We start from the raw sequence: 10,093 nt of genomic DNA, 5'->3' as shown, positions 1-10,093 counted from the left end.
TAAATCATTTTTCCCCTCAAAACAATCCAATGAGATCTTAAATTTCTGGCTATATGATACAGTAGGTGTCCTAATTGAAAATGTCCTCGAAAACTAAAAATGATGGACTAAAATACCTTCTTAAAGGAATTAGTGAGTCGACAGCAAAACAAAGAATGTTAAAATTTAAATCTAAGTTAAAGGAAGAAGTCAAGGAAGAAAGGTGAGTACTGAAGTCAGTTTTGCCAAATCCAGGAAACTGAAGCTCCAGTAATCAGAGCTTCAGTAGGACCAGTTCAAGTGGAGGATCTAGTAGTAGATCTCATTTAAATTTGGAAGCTTCACTGAGAATATAAACTAAAAATAAACTCACCCCTCCTCTATGGAAACATAAGCAAAATCACTTGTCTCTCAGCTTGATGCAGGGTAAGATGGGAGAAATATCTCTGGAGTAACCATGACAATATTTCCATGGTTTGTAGATTGAATCATGCAATATAGGTAATACAAAATATTTCCTTCCTACAATCCAACTTAAAGAATCCTTTAAATATGATAATACTTCTGTATGTTGGGAAAACCTTACAAATTCTCTTTGGAGAATCATGGCTTCATCACAGCCTTTAAAGGACTTTTGCAGATAATATCCCAAGAAGATTTATACTCATAAATCTCAAATCACAAATTAAAAACAGATACTAGGAGTGAAAACCAACAAGGAAACAACAACAACAACAACAAAAAAGCAACAAAAACAAAGCAAAGTCAGATCCACAAGGACTTTGGGTCAATTGAATACAGAATATAAAGTAAGTAGTTTTAAATGCCTATCATAGCTTTATGGTTGCTCACGCACATCCATTCTCCATCTTTAGCAATAGAATGCTTAAGTTTCAATTGAAAACATGACTGTCCCAACAAAGATTTTATTTCCCAGGCTCCCTTGCAGCTTCATGCAGCTGTGCAACTATGTTTGGCTGTAAACCAACAATAATCTCTCATGAAGTTAAAAAACAAGGTAGAATGAAAATACTTGATGGCAATAGGGTATTTTGGGGAGATGAATATAAGAATTGAAGTGTTCTAAGGTCTTGTATTGTTTTTAAGAACAATAAAGATATGAATTACATTTAGACTCTTATCTGCATGCATGTTACAATTTTTAGTGTAGCTTCTAAAAGGCAGAATCTGGACTTAAATCCAGGAGCTCTTCCTCCAAATAATTCTAGAGGGAGTGGGAGGGAGATGTCTCTTCCATGTAGTGCTGTTGACTTTTTTGTGGGGGAGGTACTAGGGATTGAACTCAGGGGCATTCAACATGAGCCACATCCCCAGCCCTATTTTAAGTAGAGACAGGGTCTCACTGAGTCGCTTAGCACCTCACTAAGTTGCTGAGGTTGGCTTTGAACTCGTGATTCTCCTGTCTTACCTCTTGAGCTGCTGGGATTACAGGCATGTTACACCATGACCAGCTCTACTGTGGCTCTTTTTTTTTTTTTTTTTAAAAATTAGTTGTTGATAGACCTTTATTTAATTTATTTGTTTATATGTGGTGCTGAGAATTGAACTCAGTGCCTCACACATACCAGCAAGTGCACTACCATAGCTATATAGCCCCATACCATCTGTTATGTTTTTTTTGTTTGTTTGTTTAAATATTTATTTTTTTTTGTACACAATACCTTTATTTTGTTTATTTATTTTTATGTGGTGCTGAGAATCGAACCCAGGGTCTTGCACATGCTAGACAAGCATTCTATTGCTGATCCACAACCCCAGCCCACTGCAATGGTTCTTATGTGGTTTGTACCAAAGTTTCACATGCCGAGGCTTGGACCCAATGTGGCAATATTGAGAGGTTGTAGAACCTTTAAGAAGTGGGGCCTAGAGGGAGTTGATTAGGTCTTTAAGAGAGATTAATGCTTTGCTCTCAGGAATGCATTCTCAGTCTGGGTAAAGCATGTTGTTATAGGAGAACCTGGCATCTCTTCTGAATCTCTTCATATTTTAATATGTGATCTTTCCCTCTCATGTACGCTTCTACCATGATGTCATCTACTGCGTTGGGAGGTAGCCAGAAGGCCCTCACCAGAACTGAGCAAATAGGATTGTCCAATCTTGCACTTTGAAGTCTCCAAAATTGTGAGCTAAATCAACCTCTTTTCAGTTAAAGTATCCAGCCTCAGGTATTATAGCAACACAAAATGGACAAAGACCCCAAGGATGACTTCATTAACCCTGGATCTCTCTTCCTCTGTTGATTCAGTGTGCATTGTTGAGTGCCTATTTTGTATCCAACAACATTTCATCTGTCTCCAACTGTAACTCAGGAGCCCAGATTTTTAGTTGCTACTCTCTTTTGAGTTTCATATGCTTTACAGATGTGGAGTCCTGCCCCTCAGCTGGGTTCATCTGGCTTTTTCTAAGCTAAAGTCAGCCCACAGGACTTTTTGACTAGGAAACAAAGTCCTGAGCTAAAACAAACTTCTAACTCCATCCCTGGCACAGAGGGTGGATCCTTTTCACTCTAACAACCTTGAACTTCTTCTTTCTGCTTTCTGCTGCCACCCAGCTTAGTGACCTGCCTAGTGTGATCATGTCATTCTCTTACCTTTTTTTTTTTTTTTGTGTGTGTGGTCTATTCCTTCCCAGGCTCAGCATTGCTTTTCACATGCTCACAATTGGCAGACTGTCAGGACAACTGCCCAGCCCTTACCCTGCCCAAATAAAGCTATAAAGGCCCCTACAGCACTTCCACAATAGAGAAGCAGGCAACAACATCACACAGAAGAAGCTTAAGGAACCCAGGCATCCATCCATCCATCCCCAAGCTCAAGGTTCTTTCCAAGAATATATACCTAGGAGATCCAAGCTCTTGGAAACTCCAGGCTTTATCTCTTTACCTTGAACTCTTCTTTCCCCAGAATCTTCTGTTCTTTGTCTACTAAGTCCTGGTTACTTCTGGGTTCCAGGATTCTTGCTTTCCAGCCACAGGAGCAGATGAAGATGCAGAAAAGAAACATTCTCCTCTGTTGGTTGCTACTGCATCTCCTACTTTTGGAAGATGGTGAGTGATTTTATTTAAAGGTGGATTGGATGAGAACCTTTGAGGAGTTGTGAGAGTAATTACTACTGAAACTAGCTCTAGTTATTCATAGAAGAATCATCATTGTTTTACTCTAATCATATCAGCAGAGTAGAGTATCATACAGTAGTGAAAACTTTGGGCTTTGTTCTTACCATGCCTACACCTAAATCCTGGCTCCCTATATTAATTGTGTACTTTGGGTGAGTTGTTTCTCTGTGCCTCTGTTTATGCATCTGTGAAATTAATAACCTGTGTGATATGGTTGGAGATTTAAGTAAGAACAGAAAGTGTTGGGTATTTTTAGATATTGTTGTTCAGTATTCTTCAAACTCAATTTCTCTCCTGTCGCTAACCTTGATTTCACATCAGCCAAAATTAGATTCAGACCAAGGAGAATAGGATGTAAGAACCACATTTCTGCAGCTCTGATACTCTATCAAACACTTCATGGGCTACCTCCTGTTGCACAGATGGGAAACAGAATATTCATCATAGTGAACCAAATTTAGGCTCCCAATAATTTTGATTCATTTATTTTGCTTTCCAAAACTTTTAGATTAAATCCTCTCCCTCTTTCACGTGTCACCTATACTCTTGGTCATTCCATTTTCTTATTTAGTTTACTTATTATTTGGACCTTAACACTCATTTGTACTACAATGAATTTTTTTAGGACCTACCCAAGTAGAGCTAAAAACTCTAATCCTTTGTTTGTTTAAATAAGATTTTTTTTAAAAAAAATTGACAGGCAGGGTGAGGTGCTGGGAACTCATGATCAAGTTAGTAGTAAAATAAGCCACAAATGAGATGGGAAAATAAATTTTGGAAGCTATGTATCCTTATCTTCAGGGTAGTGAGGAGCAAAAGGTAGGCACAGCCTAAACTCTAGGTGATCCTGCAAGAAGTTGGAGACCTTCCCTATGCCTGTAGACTCTAGTTGACAGCCCTTCTTTTTGGGAGATCTTATACATTTATGTTGCACATAACTTATTCTCTGGCCTTTGCATAGTGATCAGGAGTCTCTGGAACATTGATGTATAAAGAATCACCTGGCTCTTCTGAAGATGCAGAAACCTGGGCCCCATGTCAAACTGATTCATTTAGTCTGGAGGCTGGGAGTCTTATTTTTGGCAAGCTCTCCCAGGCGATCTGATGTGGGTGTTTTCTGAGAAATATTCAGAGAAATATTTTCTAAGAAGGAAGTAATACTACTTTTAGAGTGAATCAAACTGGGTGTGGTAGTGCACTCCTGTAACTAGTGACTCGGAAGTTGAAGGCAAGAGGATCACAAATTAGGGGCCAACCTGTGCAATTTAGTGAGAGCTCGTCTCAAAATAAAATTTTAAAAGGGGTTAAGTATATAGGTAAGTGGTAGAGGGCTTTTCTAGTATGCATGAGGCCCTTGGATCAATCCCCTGTACTGGAAAAAGAAATAATAAATCTATACATATTAGTGTCACCTAATCCTGGATTACCTATTTTTCTTTTTGCAGAGCTGGAGACCAAATCTAAGGCCTCACACCTGCTGGGCAAAAGCTTTGTCACTGAGCTTTACATGCCCTAGCTGTATACTTCCTTTATGATACTTCTTATCTGTAGTGAATCTTCTATAGCAGAATATGGAATAAGTTTATCTATGAGTAAGCCTATGTTATGTAACTCTTACATTGGGGATGAGAAGGAGAGAGTGACTTAGCTAAATACAAATTCAATAGCCTGGATTCAACTTCCTGTTTCATGAATCCTACTATATAAACTTGGACAACCACCACCATTTCTAATCCTGAGTTTCTTTACCTTAGCTGATGATAATAATAGTATCTACACTGAAGGGCTGTGGGGAGCATTAAATACAATTATCCATGTAATGAATTTAACTAACCATTGAGCAGGAAGTGTATATGCTTTACATATATTTGTTATTACTTATCTTTAGTAATAACCACAAGTGTTACAGGCACATCTGCCCACACAGGTTCCAGTGAAACCTCAACTGCCTCTGACATATCTACCCGCATGGCAACCAGCTCAACATTCAACCAAACCACCACTGTAACATCCAATGCTAGATCCAGTACAACTTCTGGAGGAACCAGTTTAATCTCCTATAGTGTATCCAGAGTGAGCTCCCGTGAAAACAGCACAGTTGCCAACACTGGATCCAGTGTGATCTCCAACACAACTTCCAACACTACTTCCACTGCAAACTCTGGTAGGGCCAATACAATCTCCAGGCCTAGAACCACATTGAACTCTGATAGGACCAGCACAACCTTCAACCCTGCAATCAATTTTACCTCCAGTGGGGCCAGCACAACCTCTAACAGCATATCCATTACAACCTCTGTTGAGACCAATGCAACCCCCAACACTGCTTCCACATCATCTTCTAGTGAGGGCAGCAGAACTTCCAACACTGTTTCTAGTGCAACCTCTGATGAGGTCAGCACAGCTATCAACACTGGATCTAGAGTGACCTCCAGTGGGTCCAGCACAACCTCTAACACTGCATCCATTACAACCTCTGTTAAGACCAGTGCAATCCCCAACACCACATCCACATTGACTTCCAGTGAGGGAAGCATAACCCCCAATGCAGTGTCCAGTGCAACATCTGATAAGGTCAGCACAGCTATCAACACTGGATTCAGTGTGACCTCCAGTGGGATGAACACAACCTCCAACCCTGGATCAAATGCAACCTCCAAAATCTCTACCACACCTGCTTCATCTGGAATACACACAACTTTCTACAGAATTAGTACAAGTATTACTACTCCAGTGAATGAGGTGAAGCCCAGTGGGTCCCTGGAGCCTTGGGAAATCTTCCTCATCACCCTCGTCTCAATTGTAGTGGCTGTGGGGCTCTTTGCTGGGATCTTCTTTTGTATGGTGAGTGCCTAATACCTGGGGGGAGGAGCAGCAGGAATATAAGGAAACAGAATAAACAGCAGAAATTTCTGGTCAGGGGCCAGTAAGGAGGAAATGGAGATCAAGAGAGTTACAAATAAAAATAACATGTTGGAACCAGAAGAGCCAATCAATGTGCATAGAAAACCATTGACCTATGAGAAAAAGGTGCTGGAAAAGGACTACATCCTGGAGGGAGGAGTGTTAGCTGAGAGAGATGGGTGAAAGAGGGAGATGATTCTAAAGGAGTCCATGGTGAAGACTTGGGTATGATTCTGAAACAATTGTCTCTTCTTTTTCTAGAGAAACTACCTGTCCCTGAGAAACATCTTAGACACAGCTGTCTACTACCCCCATGGTACCTACCGTGGCCCAAGCCCTCCAGAGAATCATGCAGTCTCCCACAGGCCTAGCTGGAGCCCTAACTGGTTCCGGAGGAGACCAGTATCCCCAGTGGCCATGGAGATGAGTGGAAGATAGAATTTCCCGTGTGGCCCCTGAGCTGGAGTGCCACATCCTTCAGGGAGGAAGCAGACCTGAGGACCTGAGACCTGAGTTTCCTCTTATTCCTCCCTACAAGGTCCTTCCCAGCTTCATTTGATTCCCTGACATCCTTAAGAAAGATGCTAATTGCCCTCTTTTAACTTTACCAGAAATGGAGAAAAGGATAATATATTGCTAATTTAACTAAGAAATAAATACATCCAACGTCTGACAGAATCTGAATGTGCGCAAGTGGGTGTGTTGCATTTCTCAATTACCTGAGAGAACTTCCATGCTAGAATCCATTTAGCATTCAAAATCTCCACAGTATAATCCAGAGACTTCACTCATACCAAAGTATCCTCATTTTCTAATCCTTCCGGTGCCAAGCAGGACCCCCATGTCTATGAGACTCACCCAATTTGGCAGGAGAATTGATTTGGGAATGATGAGAAGGGAGGGCAGGTGCCAGAGTTGGTACTTAAGAGATTGGGTTGTGGTTCACAGAGAACCCAGTGATATGGAGGAGGGGCAATTATATGCATGGGGGTGGAGGCAAGGATTGTGCACCCCAAGTTATAGTTCCAGGTGCTCCAGACCTGGATCTCTTTCAGAGTGAAGGTCCTCGTTGATACCTCTCTCAGACTGCTACCTTGAGAAGCAGAGAGAATGAGCTTCTTGTTTTCCCAAGGGAAACACTTTGTAGCCTATTAAGGTCTAACTTTTCAAGAGGCACTTGGCAGAGACACCTGAGGGGAAACTTAAATTCTCACGAATTCCCTTTCAGAAGGTTGGTGCATATCACTTTTATGGGTCTAGGAGAGAAACTGCCTAATGATCCAGGTCTTGCAGGACAGAGGGGAGCAACTTTGGAGGCAAAGATTGCTCTGAATTCCCAAGGTGGTGAGAGGTTCCCACTTGGGGTGGAGAGTCATAGCAGTGTGTTGGTGGGCTTATACCAACTTGCAGCAGTGGAAACTGCTGTCTTCCACTACTCACTGGATTCTCAAGGGTTGGCAAACCGAACAATTGAATGTTACAGATGAGGTCATGCTGAGCCATGCTCAGGAGATCATCCTTATCATCACCTCACTTTGAGGAATCCAGAGACCCGAATGGAAGCCAAAGAAAGCACCTTGCAGGGAATTTTGGAGAGCATTATATGAAAAATATGAAAATAATATTAGGCAAGAGAATCTCATTATATCATTTAAAAAATGTAAATCATGAATTTTTAAGTTAATACTTTAATAGATAAGTTGAAAGAGGCTAGTCACTGTTGAGAATATTAATACATAATCTGGAAGAGCAGGTGGGGAAAAGAGCCCAATTAGACACAAGTACAAGGAGAAAATTATCCAGAAAATATAAGACAGATGGAAGATAATTCCAAGAGTACTACCATGCAAGTAATAAGGTTCAAAATTGAGAAAAAAAGAAGAGATGAAGTAAAAGAGGAAGAAAGATTTAAGTCTGTAGATAAAAGGACTTACCAAATACAATTGGAGATATACTAAAAACCATTGGTTTATATACATTAAACATGAGAACTATGTGGTGTATAAATTATATCTCAATAAAACAGTTAAAATCTCATTAGGCACATCATGTAAATAGAAATTCTGATTTGCAAAGATAAATAAAAAATGACTGGAAGGAAGGGCACTTTGAAACAGAGGAAGGTGAAAAGAGAGGAATCCATGGCAAGTAATTTAGCATATGATTTATTCACATGATTATGCTGTGAATACCTCATTAATTTCAATAATTAGAGCATGTATGTAGAGTTTGGAAGCATCATTACTCAGATTTCAGCATGGAATACAACCACTCCTTTAACCTCACAGTGCCTCAGCCCTTCAGCACATTTGACCCAAGAAAAAGTCCAGGAAGTGGACAGGGTGGAAGCATCTACCATCTAGACCTTTGCATGGTTGTTTCACTCAGTGATCTGCATATGACATCTGTGACCCATATTCTTGGAGAGGCATGAAGACTTTCTAAATTGTGTTAGGAAGGCATGGGTTGTTTTATGAAGATTATTTTTCCAGGTTTTCAACTTACATGCATATTTTTTGCATACCATGTATTTGAGAGGAACTCTGAGTTCAGCCCATCAAATTAGACTCCCCTTTTCTGATTCCCCTTTTTTACTCAAACTTTTTTTTTTCAATACTTGGGACTGAACCTAGGCCCTTGAGCATGAATGACAAGGATTTACTCATATGCTTTGAAAAGGTTTGATAGTAGTCAAAGCCTCTATAATTGAGCCCTAGTCCCAGCCCACCAACTTTTTGTTTCTAATTCCTATCTTATTATTATATTTTTTTCTCCCAAGGCACAAAAATCCCAGGGTATCAAATAAAGAGATGCTTAAAAAATCTCTTTTAATTTAGGCATTGTTCATCCAAAGTAGAACAACTCTCCTTCCTCCTCCTTCTCCTCTTTCTTTTTTCTTCTCTCTCTCCTGCCTCATACAAATTCCTGGTAGGGGCTGAGTGTTAGAAACTGATAATTTTGGTCTGTGTTAGATGCTATTTATTTGTGTATACTGTAGAAGGAGTCAGCAGGAATAATAAAAATTTGTTTAATTGTCTCTTGTCATATATTCACTGTCAAAGGATATCCCCAGAGAGAAGAGCTGAGGCAGAATCAGTAGGTGTGATAAAGGTGGGAGGATTTTACTGAACCTAGAAACCCTATGCAAATCAATCTACCTTATCTGTCCATCTGCCCATTTTAGACTCTTCAAGATTTGTGAAATCTTGCTGGCACATAGCCACATGCTCTAAAGCACAGTGCCCTGAATTGTGCATCACTCTCTGAAAACAGGAGCTTCCCATGCACTGGTTTCTTGATATAGGTCACCAGATCACTTTGTATATTTTGCATGATTTCAAGGAGATAGATGTTGTAAATTCCATATTTACCTCCAAATAATTAATATCCAATTTAAGATGAAAGGAGCATGGAGAGGCCATTTGGCATGACAGTTAAGAGCACAGATATTGGAGCTTGGATTCATGGTTTCCAATCCAAGCTCAGTGTGACCCTGCACACATTCCTAAACTTCTGTTCTCTGTTTCCCTATTTGTAAAAACAAGGATGATAACGATGTCCACTCATGGGATTGTTGGGAAGCCCATAGAGCAAGTAAGTACTCTACTTATTCTGTCATTTCAAAAATTGAGTAAGTTATTGGTTTGCATTTCCTTGACAATATGGGGAAACATTTTCATTGACTTTTCATCAAAAATTTATAAGGGCCGGGCATTATGGCGCATGCCTGTAATCCCAGAGGCTCAGGAGGCTGAGGCAGGAAGGTCACGAATTCAAATCCAACCTCAGCAATTTAGTGAGGTCCTAAGCAACTCAGCGAGACCCTGTCTCTAAATAAAATACAAAACAAGGACTGGGGATGTGACTCAGTGGTTAAATAACTCTGGGTTTAATCCCCAGTACCAAGGGAAAAAAAAGTTTATAAGGCAGCTATAAATTTAAACTTGAAGTCTTATAAGACATAGGAATTTTAAAAAGTTTATAAACACTTTTTGTGCAGAGTAGCATGATAGGGTGAACAATAAAAACACTTCAAGCAAAAAATAGACTACATGACATACTGGAAAAGGCAAC

At 40.0% G+C, this 10,093-nt stretch overlaps 1 protein-coding gene across 1 annotated transcript; it reads left to right on the top strand.

Moving 5' to 3' along the window:
* Positions 1 to 5,083: 5,083 nt before the first annotated feature.
* Muc21 (mucin 21, cell surface associated) lies at positions 5,084 to 6,608 on the top strand. The gene is made up of 2 exons (XM_005341063.4): positions 5,084 to 5,959; positions 6,281 to 6,608. The coding sequence occupies exons 1-2, from the start codon at positions 5,084 to 5,086 to the stop codon at positions 6,455 to 6,457; spliced, it is 1,053 nt and encodes a 350-aa protein (XP_005341120.3). The 3' UTR covers positions 6,458 to 6,608.
* Positions 6,609 to 10,093: the final 3,485 nt, after the last annotated feature.

Source organism: Ictidomys tridecemlineatus, chromosome 8, assembly GCF_052094955.1.
Source record: "Ictidomys tridecemlineatus isolate mIctTri1 chromosome 8, mIctTri1.hap1, whole genome shotgun sequence".
In the NCBI taxonomy this organism is placed as follows: Eukaryota; Metazoa; Chordata; class Mammalia; order Rodentia; family Sciuridae; genus Ictidomys; species Ictidomys tridecemlineatus.
This window is presented reverse-complemented; position numbering and strand designations above follow the sequence as displayed.